Source organism: Cuculus canorus, chromosome 2, assembly GCF_017976375.1.
Source record: "Cuculus canorus isolate bCucCan1 chromosome 2, bCucCan1.pri, whole genome shotgun sequence".
Taxonomy (NCBI): domain Eukaryota; kingdom Metazoa; phylum Chordata; class Aves; order Cuculiformes; family Cuculidae; genus Cuculus; species Cuculus canorus.
Window position 1 is genome coordinate 46339219 of NC_071402.1, and position 21569 is coordinate 46360787.

At 39.8% G+C, this 21569-nt stretch overlaps 1 protein-coding gene across 2 annotated transcripts in view; it reads left to right on the top strand.

Moving 5' to 3' along the window:
* GAREM1 (GRB2 associated regulator of MAPK1 subtype 1) overlaps nucleotides 1–21569 on the top strand; it is a 105388-nt gene that overhangs the window by 61318 nt on the left and 22501 nt on the right. The window contains exon 3 of one of the 2 annotated variants that reach the window (XM_009561692.2): nucleotides 14795–14925. The exons of the other annotated variant lie outside the window; for it this stretch is intronic. Coding sequence (XP_009559987.2) covers nucleotides 14795–14925 — 131 coding nt within the window. The remainder of the gene's footprint in view (nucleotides 1–14794; nucleotides 14926–21569) is intronic. 2 annotated transcript variants of the gene reach the window in all.

Here is a 21569-nt window from a genome sequence, read left to right on the forward strand (position 1 = left end):
CTTCATATTATAATCTTTAATGAAGATCTGAAGTGTGGGGGCTTTATATTTCTGGTATATGTAAGCGCCTAATATTGTAGCTCTTCTCTTGTGAAGGATTTGTATCTGACCTATTTTTTTTTACTAATTAATCTTTTTTTTGCTGATTTTGAGAGAAATGGTATGTGGTCATAGATAAACTCATCCTCTATTATTACTTTGGGGAGAATGCTTTTTAACTTTCATTTCTTAATATTAATGCTAAAGGTTTTTTAATGGCAGAAGAAAAAATCTTTCAAGTAGCATAGATGTCTTTACTGTGCATTTCATACATTTACTATGAAATTGAGGTCATACTGATTCACAGCTACCCTACTTCCTCAGGAGGATCACAGAATAGATTTTTAACCTATTTGTTTGCTTCCTTTCCCTTTTCTTCAAAGGAAAGTAATTCTGAGTGAGGGAGAGGGGGAGCAGGGAAGAATTGGCACACTTGACGTTTGCCAGGCAAAAATCTAGAAAGTAAAATGTAAAGGGCCATGCTAAGCCCTGAGCTCTGAACGATGATGGCCTTAGCCTTTTTCCTAGGAACCCTGGAAGTGAGGCATGTAGGGTTTGCCCACACAGCACAAAGGACGTGTAAGGTCACAGCATGTCCTGGCTTGCCTGCTTAACAATGGCAGGGACGCAACAGCAGCCCAGCATGTGATAGCAACCAAGGTCTACATGCTGGCCGTCCCTGGAAGACATCCTATGCTGCTGAGGATTAAACTCATATCTACCTATCTACTATATCTGCTGTCATATCTACCTTACTCCTGTCAGGCATGCTGGTTCAAGGAAGCAGATGTGCGCGATAGCGTGCGTGACACTTGTATGCCTTCATTCTGCTTAGAAACACCACTTGTCTTCTCTACTGTGGAAAATGAAAAATAGCCACCTTTATATCATATTGCAGATGTTTGTTGCTTCGTGGTGTTTGGCTATCGTAAGGCTTGTTTAATGTGAATCAGATGGAAAGTGTGCAGAGTGGTTTTCTGACTCCTGTCCAAGAAAAATCTTGGGTCATTTGGCGTACAGCTTTCTGAGAGTTGGCTCAGCTGAGCCTTCCTGAAGCTGGCAACTGAGCTGCCTGGTCAGCCACGAGGAGCCTATAGCAGACAAGAGTACAATGCAGGGGTATGGTGAAGAGGAACCTTTAGGTAGGACATTAAGTAACTTTTATAGGTATTTAGGCTTCCACCCACTTGGGCAATTCGGACTAAAGAGTGGCTGGGGAGGCTTGCATGTTGTGCTCAAAGCAAGCAGAGTGATTGTAGGGAAGAAAGGTGTGGACCCTGGAATCATTCACTTTGACATCCCTTGGTCAGCCCCCAGCCGATAAGTTGACACCGACGATTAACTAGATTGTATCTGTCTTGGCTTACCTTATGTCACAGTCTTTCCAGTGATTTAACTAAACATGTTTTATACCAATTTCATTATCAGGCATTGAAACTGTGGTGTAGATAAGCTTATTAGCAGTGGTGCCAACATCCAGTCAGAGTAAGCCATGCCTGTGGCTACTTTGTATGAACCTGTCATGTAGTGTTAGCAAAGCTTTCTGGTGGTGAAGACCATGACTTTCAATGGCAGGGGTATAGCAGGATAGACATTTGCTCCCATCAAGGCAACTTGCCATGGTAGAAGAAGGTGGCAGATTGAAAGGGTGAGAGAAGTGTTGAGGTGCTTCCTTGGAGCAAATGACTTCTCCAAGTGAGTAAATCTGTGGAGGACTCGATGTGTGGGAGGCCATGTATGATGTTGGGGTTTGCTCTTGCTGGATATGAAAAAGGAAGGAAAGGACATTTTTAGGAAATTACTGCTTCAGTTCATGCTGTTCCAAAGGCAGAGTTTCTTACTGAGTCTTTGCAGTTCTGCTCTCCATGTTCAGAAATCTCAACCGAAATAATTTTCCTGGAGGAACACTAAGCTGTTGGGAAAATTTCAGTGTTCTGTGATACATTAGCATAGACTGATCTTCTGACAGTTTTGGGGTTTGATTTGTTCTTAGTTTGGGATGTCCTAGTTTTTCTGGTCTCTAGGCATTATATGTGTCTCTCAATATCTACAGTAACCATTTCTAAGTGTCTGAAACCCTAATGCCCTTTTTTTCCATCCATGGCATCTTCACAACCTTAAATCTGTGTGCTAATGCAAACTGCCCAGTATTGATTTAATTTCTTTTTTCAAGGAATAACTTCTTTTTTTTTTTTTTTAACATAAATATTAATAGTATCTCTCTTAATCCCAGAGGTAGATTTAAGGTCACCTGGTTTTAAAACTAAAGTTATTTTGCAGAAATTTAAAAGCACAGAATTTCTCTGGAGCATTTGCAGCTGCTAATGTTAGCTTGTGGACTTAGAAATCAGTATGTAATAACATAACTTATGATAATCTAACAGCTGGGGAAGTCCATGTGCATTCAAAGACAAATAAGCGGCCAACCACTCCGATAATTACCACTTTACAGCCCTTTCAGTGAAAGGCTATGAGATGGAATTGGTGCAAAAATGGATTTCAGCTGGAGATACCCCAAACCAATGTTAGCCAGAAGGTTTCACTAGAAGCATGTATAGGATAAAATATTCAGTAGCATTTCAGAAGGCATTAGCAAGGCATCATGCAGCTCTTTAAATCATGAATTGTCATTTACATGGAGAAAACAAAATCCCCTAAGTGATCTTCTAAAAACACTTCAGAAATTAAACCACCCTATATGTAGTCTGTAGCATATATTTTCTGTTGAGCTGGTTTAGGCTTGGCCACATCTACTACCTGGTTTCATTTGGCTCTTGGCAAGCTGACAGGCATCTTACAAGAAGGAAAAATTGGCTGGGTATTCTGTTTCTTTATACCTTTTGAGTTTAGCTGTGATCATTTGAACTGCCAGAGAAGGGTTTAGATGATACCCACTTTATTTAAGGTACTTTATTGAACCAGGTAATGAAACAGTATGTGTGTGACAGAATGCATTCAAGAGAACTGAGGCAGATGCGTATCTTGCTTGGATCTGAATTCTAGATTTATCATTTTCTCTGCCTTTTAGAGTAGCAATGAAAATTAAATGAAGTGGTGGAGCTGAAGCAGCGCCCACCATCTCTATTCACCCATCTTTTCGGCTCTTCTCTTTTCCTTTTTCCTTTTTTTTTAAGCTCATTTTTAAAAACTGTCTTCATTCAACTTCAGCTGTTATCAGGAGCTTTGTCTTGCTTTATAGATAAATTGCACAGTGCTGAATCAATGTCTGTCTTGTACTGGAAACCAGAAAAATGATTCTGTTAAACTCTGTTGCATTCATATAGAATGAGTGAAGAGATATTTTACCTCATGCAGAATACAGATATCAAAACACCTTCTGCTTCTTCACTGAGGCAATGTTATAAATGTGGCTGCTGATCATAAACCAAAAACATTAAAGTGTTTACTCACTGCAAGTTACTTTGCATGCTTGAGAGATAGTCCAGTGTTATGGATGAGAATTTTTGAAGCATAAGCTACTGAATGTATTTTCAGGTCATGTATTATTTTGGCTCTATACTTGTTTTAAATTCTATTTAATATAGTTTTGGCTGTAGCGTAAATGTACTTAACACTGAGTACTCTCCTTAACGGGAGAATTTAGCTGAAAAAAAGCAGATCTATTGTGTAATTAAGGAGTTTCTTTGGAAATTGGCTTCGTTTCAGTTTTAAATATGTTGTCTAATTTGTTCCAGAAGTGAAATGAACTTGGTTTTCAGAACTTGCTCATGATTGCTGGTGGTCAGAGCTATAACAAATTGAATTCTCTCCTAATTTTATGCAGTTTTTAAATATATAAGCTAAGCTGTAGTCCGTACTGGGCAATGACAATACAAATTATGGTACCTTCCCTATGAAAACTGCCTTTTGAATCACGTACAAGAACAGCACCCCCTCCATTCCATTACTGATACGCAAATGCTGGGAACAACAGGTTCTCCAGTAATGAGTGCAATACTTCAGTACATTTAAATTGAGAAAGAGAGAGCGAGGAGGAGGAAAAAATACAGGCTCTGCTAGAGACTGTAAACCACATGTATATTCAGCAAGCAAATGAAATATGATCTTTGAAACAATAAGCTGCTCTATAATCCACAGACAGTCTTTCAGGCTACCAAGCCCAAACTCTGAAGTCTGTCTACACATTGATAAAAATGTCTAACTGTGAATGAAATACATTTATTCTGTCTCATGTGAAGCCCTGTAAACTACGAAGAACTTACTGACTGAGCTGCTGACTCAGTTATTGTTCCTGATTTTTACAACTCCTCCCATTCAGTTAATTAAAAAACCTGTTCCTGAACAGGAAACAAAAGCACTTTTTATACAGAATTGACCTATGTACATTTTCAAGATTTCTGCTCTGTGAATGCAGTTTTTCTTTAGCTTTGTTTATTGCAGCACAAGTGCCTGCCAGAGGCAGTGCTGTTGACATGACTGTCCTCCTTGGGTGGAATATTTCACTACACACCGTCCTGCACTTGTGCCACGGGCTGTTGAGCATGGGAGCGGGTCAGAACCTGAAAGGCACAAAAGGCCACTCAGCGAGCAAGAAAGCAATGAATGACGCTAAAGCCAGGCCATAGAAATGGGGATACTCACATGGGAGTAACAGAAGGAAAAAGATCTGTCAGCAGAAGAGCAGAAAGCATAAAGGGTAGTGGGTTTGCATTTGAAGAAGTGTGAAGAAAAGTGATTGCACTGTGGCAGTAACACTAAGAGCTTGAGTTTAGGTGAGTGTTGCCTTTGAAGGTTTTGCAAAATAAATAAATAAAAGCTGTTGCTCAGTCAGCCCATGTTAACAATTAAGCTCAGCAGTTGCTGCTGTTATTTTAGCAAAACCTTCAGCTTGCCAAGAATAGAATGTGTATGAAGTTGTTTGGAAAAGCCACTTTCATTCTGTCAGGTTTATTTTTTAAGACATGGCTACCAAATCCCAAAAGTTGTGGCTGGTGTAAATCTACAAGTCACCTGTCGTTAGAATCTCTGCAATCCATGTTATGACCAAAAATATGCTTCTGCTCATCTTCACTTTCTCCCTATAACAGCAATTCTTTCCATTTTTTTAGACAACAAAGTGAAGCAATACAGTTCAAGGAAGGCCTGATACAGAGGTTGGGACCTGGTAGTTTGTAAATTCCAGAAGTTTACTTGCTTCAATGCATTCAAATTTTTGACCACTAAAATGATTAACTCTCTTTCTAAACTCAGTTGTTTGTCTGAGAATGAAGCCTCTTACATCTGTTGGCATAAGATTTCTCTGTTGCTTGTAGGGGATGGGATTTCTTTTTTGAATGCTGTCTGTTTTTTATCTTAACCTCAAATAAATATCATCATTCGCTTGTGGCCATTGGTAATGAGGAGATAAATTAAACAGTTCTCTGTAAGTACAGTCTGTTTCATGTACTTTAGTTTTCAACCAGTGCCAAATTCCTCTTTACCTTTTTGAACAAATTTAGACACCGAAAGTAGAAGAATTCTGTTCAACTACAGCTGCACTGATCTCATGTCCTGAAATATTGCTACCCTGAGAAAATACTCTGCTTTCTTTCATTGACATTTCAGTTGCACAAGAAACTAAAGTGCACTTTAGTTACCAGAATGGGGAGAGGAAAGGGAAGAAAGGTTTCTTCCCATGTAGATTTCCCATGAGGAGGCATCTTCTGAAATGAGGGAAGGATGGAGCTGGGTTTCTGTACTCATTTGGTACCTGGAATCACGCAGATGATGAACCGCAAGTGAATGCTGCTGGTGGGGGCATCAGCCCAAACAGAACAAATTTGTGTTACTGTGTTTTCCTCACAGTAATGATCACAAATTTTGTTTTAATAAAAAAATGGGATTTTGCTCCTTCTGCTTTAAAGAGGAAATCTGATGTTCTCACACGTTCAAAATTTCTACTGAAATCAATGTTAATGAGTTGAAGTAATCTATGGTGTAAAGGCATTCCCTAGGACAGATTTTTAGCCTTCAATCAGTGTTCATGTATAAATGAAAGAAATGTGTTTGCTTAGTAAAACAAGTGATTCAAAGTGCAGTAAGAACTGGTTCTAAGTCATTTTCTTTCCTAGCTGTTCATATAGAGGACATCAGGTTTTGGCAGAGGTTTCTGTTAAGTGAGGAATAGATTGGACTTATCAAATCTTCTTCTCTGGTGGAGGGCCATTCCAGCAGGTATTCTTGTAAAGGTCTAGGTGCTGCTGTAGTAGGTCAGAGCCATAACCTTTTAGTGACTCTTACCATTTTTGTAACTGAGATCTAACTGGGTCTCACTTTGATACCAAGGGAACATTGCTAGCAGTGACATGAGAAAAGCTCTTGTCATCAGGCAGCTGCTGTTAGGCACAGTCATAGTGATTTTAATGCTGTTTCATGCAAGGTCTGGGTTGGTTTAGTTTGACTTTTTTACTCTCTTTCTCTTTATACCTTTTTTTGTGCTGCGATCTGGATAAACTTTGTTTATTCACTAGAAGAGCATGCCATCTTCATGTGCATGTCTTTACACTCATACTATTTAATAGGAAACCAGCAACAGCTTTTGTTAATAGTAATTAAAAAAGTCAGACAGTGCAATAGTCATCAGATTCCTCTGTATGGTCACTTGAGCGTGTGAACTAATACACTGCCTATAGAATATTCTTACTGTCTGTTGGTAGCACATGGGAAAGGAATAAATGGTGTTAATTACAAGTTAGATTGATGATAACTCGGTGAGTAAGTTAAATCTAGTGAACGTACAGTCCAGACACTCAAACATGTGATCCCGTAAAATGGAACATTTAATTGTGGTAATCTTGTATTTAGAATGATAATAACTTATGAAACAAAGGTTAGAGGTTAAGCTTGTTTTCCCTGTCTGTCTTTGTGTATCATCTGCAACCTAAAATTCCCTCTCATGTAATATGTGTCAGTTAAATCTGCTTTAAGCTATCATCAGTCACCATTTGAACTGATTTTTCTTTGTTATGCTGCCAATAGAATCAAATTTCTTTTTGTTATGCTACTTAAGAGTCATAAAATTAAGATAAGATAAAAGAAAATGCTAGGCTGTACCATCGCCTTCACTTTGCCAGCGTAGGATTAGAGATTTTGATTAGCAAGCATTGCGTTGCTGTGTGGGAAACATGGTTGGATTCCGTTCCTTGATCTCTTGGATGGTATCTGTGCATATGCATAGGTAATGCGTCAGCATGCTGATGCTTTGCTTCAACATGTCTCACCAGGTTGTGATACCTGACTCATTCTCTCTTGGTTGAATGAGTACTTGTACCTCAGATGTAAGACAGGGAGGAATAAAGGCATGTAAGGCTTCAAAACCATCATAATACTTCTAAGTAGTAAAGCTATTCATTCTGAAGGGCTCCTTCCCCATGAAATGTTGCACAATCTCTACTGACTGAATATGCCATTGTGTGCCTTGCCCTCCGCATTGCAGTGCCATAAGTTTAGCTCCAGTACACTTGATGAATTCTAATTGTATTATGTTTACTTAGATATGTCTCTAGTTCATGTTTCATCTGGTTTTTAATACATTCCCAACATATTCAGAAGATTGGGTACAGATGGGGACACAGGAGGTCCTCCTCTTCTCCCCTCTCCCTCCCCTCGAGAAACAGTATTGACAGGAAGCTCTTAAAAATAGAAGCAGTATTTCAAAGTCTGTGTAATAGCTATTTCATGGCAATTATAATGAAGAATCAGTCATAGCTTTTCTAATTTGTGGCCCACTTATTATCCTGTGGAAGCTATGTACCTAAGACTCTTGCTGTGTATTTTCCTGCTGTGTTCTCCACCCTTTTATAGTTTCCTATATGCTTTCAGCAGGCTTCAATATGAAAATAAACAAAGAAATTCTTATGAATAACTCAGAAAAACTTCCTTCTGTGCCCCCCACCACTTGTAGCTCACAGAAGCTGTCAATGTAGCCGGTAAGAATGAACTTGTCCCTTTGACTTGTCTTTGCTCTTTCTTTGAGGAAATGAACTTAACCATAGTATTGCATCCACATCAATTTGCTGCCAGGTCCCAAGCTGAGATGAAGTCAGTAGCTCCTTCAATAGGAAACCCAAGAAGACAGAGCAGGTAATGAGCTTTCCCGTCCTCTCCATGGGCAGTAGGGGCTGTGAGCCTGTCTGCTCTAGCCTACTACGTGATGTCAGTGTTGGTAACGGTGTCCTGTAATTCCATTTATACTTGCAGTTTCTCTCTGCAATGAGTTTTTTGCCCCTGCATTGTCCCCTCTGCACCAGGGACCCAACAGCTCTGCTGCTCCAGAAGACCTGAGCATGCAGGCAGTCTTCTGTCCTCTCGACAGCTTGAACAAACGTAGTTTCAACAGGCTGGGAGATGGCAAAAGTGAAGCAAGACATGTAGTTTCCCACTCATCATTACTTATCCATGTCTGCCAAACCTTTTCATATTTAATTAGTGATAGGTCCCTGAAAGAGCTGCAATATTAACTTTACATCTTGATTCCAGTTATTCACATAATAGCCGTGTCAGAGATTATGATGGATTCGTTTTTGTTTTCCCTTTTTTCAGGCCTAGACACCTACAGTTACTGCCATGGCAATGCTTCTTGCAACAACAAAATGCCACATGCAAGTTATGTGCAGAGGCATTTTGGCCAATGTCAAATTGAACAAAAAAAATGATCTTAAAAAAAAAGGAAGTGTAGGCTGGAGTGTCATAAATGTTAGGATTATGTCTGAAGTTATTTTACAGTTAGGTTTACTATACTCACTGTTGGCTGGCTGCCTTGTCTAAGGACAAAATAACTCTACCAGTGTGATCTATTTGATGGGGTGACAAGCGGGGACATAAATTGAGGCTTCCTTCCATCACCCCCCACAGAGACAAATTTAATTCTGCATCAGGTGTTGAGGGCAGTTGTGTACGCTGTCAGCTGACGACTGCTACAGGTTCAACTAAGAATCATATGTGCTGAAGTGTACTTTCCAAAAGCATGCAACTGCATTTTCTCTGATATCTAGCAAGCCACCTTTCTGTGCCCTTCTTTCTTATGTCTTATTTATGCTTTAGGTTTACGCTTTTTTACTCCACTCAGTTATATCAAGGATCATCTTCTTGGGGAGGAAAAGAAAGTTATTTCCCATCAGCCTGATATATGGAAATGCTGAAAAATGTAGACAAAGATAGTCTTTTTTTCAAAATGGTGGTAGTCTGGCAGGTAGAGTGCCTTTTCTTTCTCTGTCAGCCCTGCTGTTCTTTGAAATACTGAAATGCAGTCAGTAGTCAACAAATAATATGAAACATAAACCTCTGCAGTACTTTTGCTACCCTGCTGTGTTGTCTGCGTTTCTTGAGAAGTGCTGGGCTTTGCATACAGTCTCACAGAGAGAGATGTGAGACTTAACTAAATAATCAAAGCTGCTGAAAGACAATACAACTCCTGCCTCCTTGGAAAAACATTTAACAGCTAACGCAATTGAGCAGATGTTTCAGTGACCTTCCATTTTTCCTACCAATGACATACAGCTACTTTTCTTTTTTCTTTCTTCTTTTTTTCCTTTTTTTTTTTCCAGAATTTCTTTTATCATATTTGCTTTTTGGTATATAAGCATATACATGCTCTCATCCTTTTATATCCATGAAAAATTGGCTTCATTCAGTTTATGAACCCTTGTCATAGATAAAGACTCCTTTGGTCTATGCACAATACAGACACAGTACAAAATGACTGCTTCTGTTTTGGAAACATTCTGAACTGTTGGAAATGGCTAGACTATTTGGAGGTGAGGGGTAAGTTGCTGCAAAAAACAGGGGATCTTGTATTACCAAATAACATGAATGAGGTGGGTTGGAGTGAGTAATGTATGTAAGCCTGCAAGAACTGAAACTCTAGAAGTGGGAGAAGCAACCCAAAGACTGGGACAGTAAGAGCTGATTAAGATGCTTGCAGATGTTGCAGGGCCAGCTTCTGGCAAGAAGGAAAATGGACTAATCTTTCTGCTCCTACTGGGTTTTAATAAATGCCTGCATAAACTGGAGGGTAAGCCCTGGTTCAGGTCTTTCCCTGCCTTTTTATATTTCCAGACTCATTTCCAACAGTAGTGGATTTACTATCTTTACTGTAAGTACCTTCACAGGGAAATAAGAATTTATAATCTGCAGAGATAATATATCCTGGAATGAAACTGTTCCAATACTGTGCCTGCCAGAGGCCAGACGGAAAGATAAAGAGATATAAAGCTTGCAGTAGTTGTTCATTACTCTTTTGCATTTGGCTGCAAAGGAGTAACCACACCTGCTCAGTGGTCTGTGTAGGTGTTACAAATCTTTGATATTTCTGAACCTGCACTGATTTACTAGGGAAAGATTCCATTATTCTTTTTGTGCTAGTAAGAGAGAGCTGGGGATACATCTATTAAACTATATTTTGAGCTTTATATTTGCTTCAAATTTTTTGTTGAATCCTAATTAACACACACTTAAACTGCGTTGTGATTTATTTAACCTTGCTGTCGGTTTTGTAAAGTCTCCCAATGAAATCTTGCCTCTTGCAAACTGTAATAAAATTCCACTTTAACTTGCAGTCAAGCCAGGCTTATGTCCATTTATCTTTTATTTCAGCCATGCTGTCTTTTTTATGGCAGCTTGAGTAGAGACCAAGGAGAAACATAATAAGAAATTGTCTGCTTCCTCCACATTAGTTAGTTACTTGACATCTGGCTCAAATGTGTATCACAGGCCTCTTTTCAGCCTTTCCTTCTCTCCTTCCAATAAAAAAAAGTCTGCCTTTTTCAATGAGGAAATAAATTTAAAAAATCTGTAGAAAATCTCGAGCTATAAACTATCTTTCCCAAATAGGAGCCATTTTAACATCCAGCGCTGACAGCTTCCATGCACAGCATACTTCTTGATTTCGTAACAGGGGGAGATTAATGCTGCCCTTCTATTATATGCTTTGGGATCTGTGTGTACTCTTCTGTAGTCAACCTCCTCGTGAACTGCTGCTTATTAGCAGTGGAAGCACAGACGGCTTTGTGTTTGCGTGGCTCAGCTGAAGGAAAGGGAGGATGGCACAGATAGCAACATAGACGGTTCTGAGCATCTCTTTGTACCAAAGCAAAGCTCCAGCTGATTTTTATTTTTTTTTTCCAGAAACATGTCTAAGGCTACAATAGATAGGAGACCCTGCTTCCAGTTGCTCCCAGTCTAAAGCATTTGTTCTGTGCTATGGAATTCAGGACTTCTTTGTGGAAGTTTGGATTGTAATGGATAACTGGTCTTTTCTTGCCACTAAACTATCTATTGTTAAATACATAACAGTCACAGTAAGATAATGTTATTATGCTGCCAAGCACAGTAAGTTGAGAACCTAGAATTAAAGACCACTGTCTCATTCAAAGTGCTAGATGAGTATCATTTATATAATGTATTATTATCCAGTATGTTGTTTTCTTTCCTTGTGAATTCATGCCTTGTTACTGTGCCTAGCTAAATTACCACTCTGAAGGAAGAATTAACAATTTCTTTCTGAACTATCAAAATTTTATCACTGCAATATCTCATAGTTTCAAAAGAACTATGTAGATCCCATACAGTATAATTTTCAACTCCATTCTGTACATAAGGGGGGAGTGTTAAATCATAAGTATTTAGATCTGATTCAGATCTGTCTGAGGTGACTCAAACTTAATGTGGTTTTGGGTTTTTTTTCCCCTTTGGGGAATTGAAAGTATGAAATACCATTATAAACTGTAATCATAGCTTGCCTCAAATAGCAGCCACAGCTGGGAATCCTGCAAATCAGACCCCTGGATCTGCTGCACAAATTGGGTGATCGGTTAGACTTGCAACCAGGTGGCTGTGTCAGTAGTCAGAAAGGACAGCAATGTTCCCTGAGGAGCAATTCGGAAGCAAACAGGACAGAGCAACAGTCTCGGGTCAGCCCATGAAGAACAAACAATGTGTGATGACTTTGTAAATCTTAAGAACATCTCGCCCTTAGTGACTATCTGTGAAATACAGTCATTGGCTCTGTGCTCTAGAGTAGTAGTTATTCCATGCTGTTGAGTGCTCCCTGGTGTAAATCATAGGCCCTGCTGTTGCGTGATGTCCTGGCATATCCTGACTCTATGTAGGAGGAGGTCTGACCTCACTCAGCTTCCACACACCCCCACACCCGCCCCACTCCTGAATTTCCTTTGCAGGAATGCAGGGTGTCTGCAGAGGGAGGGACCTATGGAGCTGGGAAGTGCATCTTCCTCTTGTTTAGGCTAAGGCTGACAGGGAAATCCTGAAACCACGGCTTCCACAGTCGGTATGGTGGGCTGGGGATTAAAAAGCACGCTTCTTCTCTCTTCATCTCCCCTTGTCTGCACCTTGGACATTTGTCACAACATACTTTCCAGCTTCGGTCAGCTGAGGATCTTCCTCCTTATTGCCAGATTTGCTGAGCCCAGAGGTGCCACCTACCTGGCCCCTCTATTGCTTTGCATTGAAACAGACTCAGAGCAGATAGGCTGAGGAATTCAGCTTTGTGGTGCTGGCATGTTCCTATTCAGTATGTGAAGTGTTTTTCCAAATGCTTGTCCACTGTCAGGTTTCCTGTTGGTACCCATAGAGTCTACTAGGCATAATTTTGTCACTCCTAAATTTTCTACTCTTAATCCTGGAGGTACTGTAAAGTTTTTCAAAGAAAAGGTTGCCAGAATTTTTTAGAATAGTGGGTATCTCTACTATGGAGGTTTTAGATACCTTCAGTAAGCAATTAAATAAACTTACAGGTAAGAAAACCTCTGAAACTGCTAAGCCCAAAGATATCTCTTCCCTGCTCTGGGCATCCTTGAGCCATGTGTTCCTCCTGGAGGTGTGGAGGAGACTCTGGATGGTATTGCTAATGTTGCTTAAAGTCCTTCTCACACAGCTGTCATTTGTTCCTGTGTAAGGCAGAATCCTGCACAAGGCAGACCTTTGGTCTGATGTGGCAAAGTCAATCCTGTAGTCAACTACATCGCTCTAATATTCTACAGGAGTGGCTTCAGCAGCTCAGACCAGAGGTCCTACTGCTTCTACCCTACTGTTGGTCTTTGAAGTACGTGAATTGTCTTGGTTGAACTTGAAGTAATAGTGTGTCCTGAAGACACAAAGTTAGGAAAACTCCAAAGCAACTGATTTTTGAAGTGTGGTAAAAGGTATTAAACAGTTGCAAAATACAGTCTCATGGTAGGAAGTACCAGGATCTTTAGTTACCCTGCTGATAATACTTCAAAGTTATTATGCTCACTTTAGAAAGACAAAACATATGGAAGGGAATAAGTGGAAGTCTTCTCTCTTCTAAGTTGATATTTAGGCTTACAGCCACAGCAGTCAAACATACTGATGTGAGGAGTGTGCCTCTGTCAGCAGAATGCTGGTGTTGGGTGAAGGAGCTGAGCAGAATTCTTGGTCTCGCACTTCTGTTGTTGTACACGGGTGTGTACGTGTATGTATGCACACCAGCCACGGTGGTGGAACAGGTCTTTCCATGGAACATCAGGACTTGCTAAACTTGCATCTGTTTCCTCCTCTGCTGCTAGGTACCCTGAAATAGTTTAGTCTGGGTGAATTCTCCAAACGTCACAAAAGTCTGAAGTCTGATGGGATGTATAGGGGCAGCATGGTGTTATGCACAAAAATGCTGAAGGAGTGGAAAATATTTCTGTAGGTGGCTGACATCCTGATGTGTTGGATGTATTTTAATGAAGTTGAGTACTGTTTGGAAACAATAATCCAGTGCCTGTGCACATTGCTAATTTTAAAATATGATTTACAGGACATGCACTAACCATTGATTTTACTCAGCCTTTTTCTCATTTTCTGGAGCTGTTTCTTACATCAAGTCTTGGCTGTGCTATTTTTTTGCTGAGACCAGCCTTTAACTTAGTAGTAGTTAATATTTCTAAGTTTGGAAAGGTTGCTGCACTGATTTTAAGTTTGTCATACAAGTAGCAAATGTGTCTGTCTAAGCTTCCATTACCACTGTATTATAAAAGAAAGCTTTTAAAGGTGGCACATAGCACACATAGCAGCCTGGGAGAGCTGCCTCCATGTTAGTTCTTGCCTTTTACAAAACTTAGACAATGGCCAAATTTTTCTGCTGGCAGGAGGTAAAGTCAGCAAGAAACACTTCTTTGTAATGCTCTTCTGAAGACAGCCACCTTCAAAAGATTTTAAATGTGTATGGTTTAATTCCTTATGTTAGCTGAAGTTCTCAAAGGTCTTAGTTTATGGTTAAGGAAAGTTAAGTGCTACTCCACTCTTAGGGGAAGCCTAGGGAGAAAAGGGTTTTAGCCTAGCGTTTTCTAATAGCTGTTTGATTATGCTAAAACCAAAACCCTTATGTTTATTGTTTTGGGGTTTTATAGTAATGGATGTATTTTCTTTCTGTAAATCTTGTAATATTAAGGGCCAAAAAATGCTATCTGTAGAGATACTATTACACCAAATTAAGTGCACAAGCACAAATGCCACCATAGTTGTTCGCTCTTTCTAGAGAGCATGTCATAAATGAATCTTTTTTGATTTAACTTCAACTCCCACACATTCTTTTCATTCTGACCTGGTGAAACTGGGTGTCTTTCATGGCAGGTTCAGGAGACTCTGTGCAATCTTTCATCTTCTTGTTTGGCTGCTACAACTGGAAAAATTGACTGAGCAAAATGGTGGAGACATTGAGCCAGCAGTTGCCACAGTGACAGTTGTCCAATATAAATATCTTACAACTCTTCTGTTTATCATCTGTTTTCAGGGCAGTTTAAGCTGCTGGAACAAGACCGAGATATTAAGGAGCCAGTGCAGTATTTTAACAGTGTGGAGGAGGTGGCTAAAGCATTTCCTGAACGAGTTTACGTCATGGAGGACATAACGTTCAACGTTAAGGTAGTCCCTGAATAAATATTTATCCCTGTCTAAATAATTAACCATTACAACCTTTATATATGTGGCAAGTGAGCAATGATGCTGAGTAGGAAGTGTGATTTTGGGGACAAACATGGTTCTTTGTGTTCCGCATTCAGTGATGGTACTCCTTGGGATTGGTTTTGCAGTTTTAAATCAACATGTCCTCTAAGGGCTCTCCTGTCCTCTGGCACTTTGGGGAGCAGTCCTGATGATCCATCCAATAATTCATCTAATTAGGATGCTCCTGCCAGATTTTAAACAAAAGTAGTTTGTTGCCCCCTTTCTCCTCCCCCTCCAGCAGCCTGAATTTTATTCTCTGTTAAGCAGCAGCTGCTCGAATCTCTGTCCAGAAAGCTTTATTCTCAGAGAGCACGCAGGGTGAAATGATGGGGTTGCTTGTCTCAAAATTACTGCAGCTAAAGAGCATTGTGAATAAAACAAAACAAAACAAAACAAAAAAAGAAAAAAAGAGAAAGAAAAAAAGACATACTTGTCCTCTATGTGCCTCTGCGTGTGTTTGCTTGTACACGCCTCTTGGGCTCATCAAAGGGTCAGCAATCCCATCAGTCTTTAAGAGGGCTTGCTATCACCAAACACACTGGAGTGTAGTGGTGTGAAAACAACAAGGATAGAATTTGTTCTTCCTTGTTCTACCTATATGTGTGACACTACACAAGTCAGGTCAGCTCTGCCAACAGAGCAGAGTGGTCTTGGGGCTCTACTGATTTGCTTCAGTTCATGCACTACCTAAGACTGGAAGAAGAGCATCCTAGAGCTGGGATGCAATGGCACAGATCCACGTCATGTACCCTGCAGGGGAACCTGGTTGATACTGCTGCTGTAAAACCAGTAAATAGTTTCCTGGTCACACGTGTAGCAAGGTGGGATTTTGTGAAACAACCTTTTAATGGCTTTGTCTCTTGCTTGCACTGTAAGAGTTGGGGGACACCAGCCAGTCTACAGTTATTAGAGATGTGAAAAAACATTGCTGAAGGCTGCTGTCAATGTGAGAGCTGATCAGTTAATTCATTTAGCAACACAGACTCATACCTTTCAAGGCAGTAGGTTGTTTTCATTTATGCTCTGCGTTAGCCTGAACCCATAAAACGAAGCCTTTCATGAATGAAGGCTACATAAGCAAGCTGGAACACTTGTGTATGTTTGGGACCTAGTTGAGCACATCGAGGCAACAGGAAAATTTCATTTCCGTCCAGGAAAATCAGTCTTTCCTTGACACTGCTAGCCTTATCCGGTGCTGTGTCATTATTTCTCACTTGATCAATGACAAGAGAGTGGCACAGTAAAATGTGCAACTTTGATTTTTAGGGAGAAATGTACTTGTCTGCAAGCTTGTTTAAATGCAAAATGTTGTATCTTGAGTGCAATAAAAAAAAAACCTCGGTCATACTTAGTAAGCTGAGAAATAAGCATAGCTCACTGTTGGATATCAAATCCATTTTTAAAAGGTATTATAGTGATACTTTTTAGTGTAAATAACAGTAATAATAATCCAGGTTTAACGTAGTTACACAGTTATCTTGGCAGCATTTCTCTTGGCAGTTTTTCCAGTTTCATAGAAGCCTATTCCAAGGTTATCATCTTCCAAAAATTAAATGAACTTAACAGGATTTATTAAAGTGTTTTATAACCCTTTATATGCAAGAGAATTATGTACGCTAAAACTTTAATATAGGGGAGATCTTGTCAAACTGATCAGAGCAAAGGGAGGTATACTAAGTATGGTTGATTTCTGTCCAATGCAGTGTGCCTGTTTAAATTCAGAAAGAAGTATCAGAAGGTAGCTAATCCGATTATAAAAAGAAAAAAAAATGCCAAAAATATCTGATGAAGCATTTAAGATGAGGAGGAACTCTAAAGTGTGTGAATCCTTTCTTGTTCCAAACACTCAAGTCTTTAATGGATAATGTTTTAAGAAAGAGCCTGTAGAGTTACAAAGTGCCATCAGACAGTCACTGCATGGTTTTGTCTGTTTGCGGAGGTGTGCCTGCATGTGGAGATATGCCACGGTTATGGTTCAACTTGGTGCAAACCTTATTCCTCCGTATAAATCTTTTGCTGCTCTGGCAGGAGTTTACAACTAGCAGTGCTCTCTTCAGACCACTGTCTTCTTGGTTTGAAGGGCCATGGGATCTTCTCCAAGGAGGTTACTTTATTTTTACTTTGTGTATTAGTTGTTAAAAGGAAAAATAAGATGCTTTATCCTGGGAGAGGCAGGGGAGATGGGTCTCCCTTCCTTCCCTTCCCATGGGTTTGCAGATGGGCATTGCACTGAGGCAGGGAGTTAGGGATCTGCTGGATATTTGAAGCATATTTAATACCATCAAGCATAGCTGGGAGTGGAGGGTGGACTTGCTTTTCACAGAATAGCATACAAAAATGTTAGATTAAATTAAACTTTTGTAACTGCTAAAACTACTTCTGGTAATTTCTGTGGGTGTACATATGTATCAGTACTGTGGCTGGATGTCCCGTCAGTTGCCTTAGGTTTCCAGTGGCCAGCAGCATTTACAGACACAGCAATTTAGAGTGTTCTGGTCATAAGCTAATTTCACTCAGTCGATAGGTATTTAGTCTATTCCTAATTTAAAATTAGAGGCATTCTGACTTTTCTTCACTGACCAGATATGTGATAACCTTTTTTGTATTGATATTCAGTGCAGAAAAGCAGAGAATTTTGCTTAGGTAACAGTGTTACACTACAAGATGAGAATTTTTTTTATTCTGTATGCTAGGAAGAAAAATATTAAGGAAGTTGAGCTACGCCAGGGCCCTAGCTTTTGCAGTTACCAACGGCAGTGGGTTTCTGCAGTCTGGTGCTCTGATGACATACAAATGTTAGTCTGTACAAATACCCGGGAAGCTATTTGCATTAAGACTTAAAAACAAAACCCAGGAAGAGAAATCCCACATCCTACTGAGGGCAATTCACAAAAACTTCTCTTAAAAACCAATGGCATTGTCTGATAGACTGGACATTGGAGAAGCCATGAATTTCCATACTCTGAAAAACAGCATATTTGCAGGGCCCTTTAAACCTTCTAGGATATCGTTCTTGTCCTGAAGATATCAGTCTCCCAGGAGAGGCTGTGAATCTGTTTGCAGAGCCTTTCCAGGATAGAGAGGTGGTTTACTTCATTAGCCCTATAATGAGTCTTTTCTTTCCTGTCAAAGGCATTGTTTGACTGGTGTGAACTTTTGATACCCAATTTGTTTATTTTTTTAAACATAGTCTTCTTTTTGCACTGGTTTAATTGTGTTGGCCCATACAGTGTGCATTTTGGCAGAAATAAATATTTTAATAAATTTTTATATATATATATATAAAAGAAATGTTAAGGCAGTATAGTGAAGCAAAATTGACCTGACTCGATTTCAGTTTTGTTGGCTCTGATAAACTTATCCTGCCTGACTTACCAGAAAACACATATATAGAAGGTTGTAACCTACGTTGGCATTTTCAAATGCTGCAATAGTAACTTTCTTGAAATTAGTGTGTAGGTTTTAATTATGAATTTGCAGGCAATTAATAGTACTTCACCTTCAGAATTAGTGCTTTATTCCCTTCATCATCTTGGGGCTTGGAGCCAGCTTTATGAGGCTGAAAGCCTTGTCTCCAAGGTAGTTTTTCTTCTTTACTTCCTCTGGCGTCCATAGCGCACACAAACTGTGGCACCTGGGTGTCTTGCATTGACAGGGCAGTGCTGTGGCTGCCTCTTTCCTCCAGCATATGGTGCACAGCTTGAATGCTACAGAAGCAGACGTGCTGCTTTGTGCCTACATCCGTGTGTCTGCTAGAGGTCTTCTGCACTGAAAGGAGCCTGGATAGTGAGTGCCACTGCCTCACAGTGGATTCATGTGCTGGCCTTCCTGGCATTCCACATGAAGAAATGGTTCATGTTAGAGCTCTGCAGTATTACCCATCACATTTTGTGCCATTTTTTTAACACACTGATTTATTTGAGACATCCTTAAATAGCACTGAACACAGCATTTAATGTAGAAATCAGGGCAAAGTCACTCTCAGCTGAGAGGGAAATGCACGTATACTAACATGAAGAGTTGTACTTGCTAGTTCTGTCTTGGGAGACAGGCATTTGTAAAAGAAAAAAGGGATAGTGTCTCACTGCATTTAGTCAACTTCCTTGAAAATGTGTGCCTATATTTTCTGCTGAACGCTGTGATGAAGACTTTTTTTTTATATTTAAAAAATCTTTATCCATTTGTTCGTAAACTGTAAAAAAAAGTTAATATATATAGTATATATTTTATATGTATGTGTGTAGTGCTATAATTGTTCCCTTGGCTTTAATAGTAATAAACATATGCAGTAACTATGAATCAGAGACCTCACAGTCAAAAAGAGCTCTACTATTAAAAAAAAAATCCTAACTGTGAATCCTAAAAGCAAATGCAATGCTTGCATTACTCTAATAAAATCTAGCAGGTATAACAAGCAGTATGAAGCCACAAATCACTTTTATAAGGAGTTCATGTGTCCAGGTGATTAAAGACTTCTGCTTCAAACTATAACAAATTAGAGCAATTCTAGTCCAAGACAGGATATTGACTCAGGTGTTATCAAAACCTATTTTTCTGAGTTAACCTTTCTTTAAGGAAAAGAAACAATATACTTTAGCTTTCCCAAAAGAATATGTTTCCTAAATGATCATTCATCACTTCCCTGATGCCTGTCTTCTGCAGGAGATGTAATTGGCTTCTGAATTGTTATTGAATTGTGGGAGTCTTTGAATTTAAAACTTAAGTCGCTTCTATTTTGCAGTGTGTTTGATAAGATGTCTGTAAGCCAGCAACCTTTCTGGTCAGCATCCTGGCACCAATACTGAACTGTTAGAATGGATCAACATCTGGCAGTAGGGAGGTATAGAGTAAGTACAGCATGGAGTCATTTCTGGTTCTGTGGGTCCTCTGCATTAGCAGCTGTTCAATTTGAACATCTACTAGTGATTTCTAGATGGTTTTGCAGTATACTGTGGCAAGCACTGCCTCTTCCACAGAGCTTGGAGCACTGATTATTCTCACGTATTAAAGAGAAAATTGGCTGGCGAGGACAAAAGGGGAACAAGGGGGAAGTAAAACTGCAGGAGTCATTGTTATAGTGCAGAAAGCATTGTTGTTATAATGTGCAAAACAGAAAGAGAAACCATGAAGATAAACGTGCTTAGCGAAGGAGTTACTGGAGAGTGCTCCCAAGACTAGTTGTTTAATAACTGGAGGAGACAATTTGTTAATCAAGTAATGACACCAACTGAAGGTATGGTGGTTACTGCTGCGTGTTGTTGGACTGGGATTGTCCAGTGAAGAATTCCTGGTTTAAATATAAGACGTGAGCAGGGAGCACACACAAAAAATTAAAACATGAGAGTACAGTCCTGCTATGGAGATACTTAAATCACTAGGGAACTGCAAGTTGGCTGAGGAGGAGCTCCCACAGCTGTAAATTGTGACACCTCCCTCACTCTGGCTGGTGTCCTGCAGGAAGCGGGAAAAAGGTGTAACCATACCATCTCGAGTTAAAATTTCTGACAATTTAGTTTATGTTGTCCAAAGAAGCCATTTGTGGGGACTTCTCAATGCTAGAAACTGATATTGTTACAGAATATGCCCTCTGAGAAAGAGAAGGGAAAGATTGACTAGTACATGCAGAGAGCTCCGTGTGTCCTCAGCCTTTATGAGCTCCACCAAAGGCAGAGCTACATGGTCAGCCGCAGCTGACAAGTGCTTTGTGGTGGTTTTGAGGAGAAACCAGCAATAAGTGTCACGGGAGTGTTATCTGCAAAAAAACCCAAGTGCTTTCCTTTCATGTCATGGTGCTTCAAAATGTTGTCTGGCCAGTGGTGTGAACTGTGAATGAGTATTACGTACCATAAAAAACTAGTAATTTCCTGGATTAGACCAGTAAGTGTTTGTTTAGATAATTCAGGGCTTGAATGACTTCCTCTCCGGAAGCCCCAAGACTGAAGTGCTAAGGCAGCACACCTCATCTGAGCTGCCTGAGCCTTTGCTGTGAAAGGCTTCCAGAAGATAATCACAGCTTTACAAATATGGGTGAATTGCAGATCACGTCTTATAAGAGGAAGTGCTATTCACAGCACTTCTCAGTTATTAACTGATTGGAATTACAGCCTTGATTTCACGCAATGGCTATTCTGTGATGATACTTGAGTTTGAAGCCTGGAATTTGAACTTCACACAGTTCCATGAGGTCTATAGGAGCTGCAGAGGTGAGGAAGGGATATACCATTTTAGGGTGTTTTCATCTGCAGATTTGTCAGTATGTTCAATATTTTCAAATAAAATGGTTTATAACAAGACAGTAGTATTTGTTATGCACTTTCCTCTGCTGCTGCTGGTGACAGAAAATTGGGTGGGTTCTGTTAGGTTCCTGAAAGGGGCTTGTCATGTTAAACCACCCACATACAAAGCGGAGCGATCTTGTCTATAAAGAGTCATTCCAGTCTTAAGGAAATAACTTTAGGAAGAAATGAGCCTTGGACATCTGTTTTGATTGAGTTTTTTTCTTACCAGTACAATTTCCATAGTGGAGAAGCACACACATGGCTTTGCATATGTTGTTTAATCTC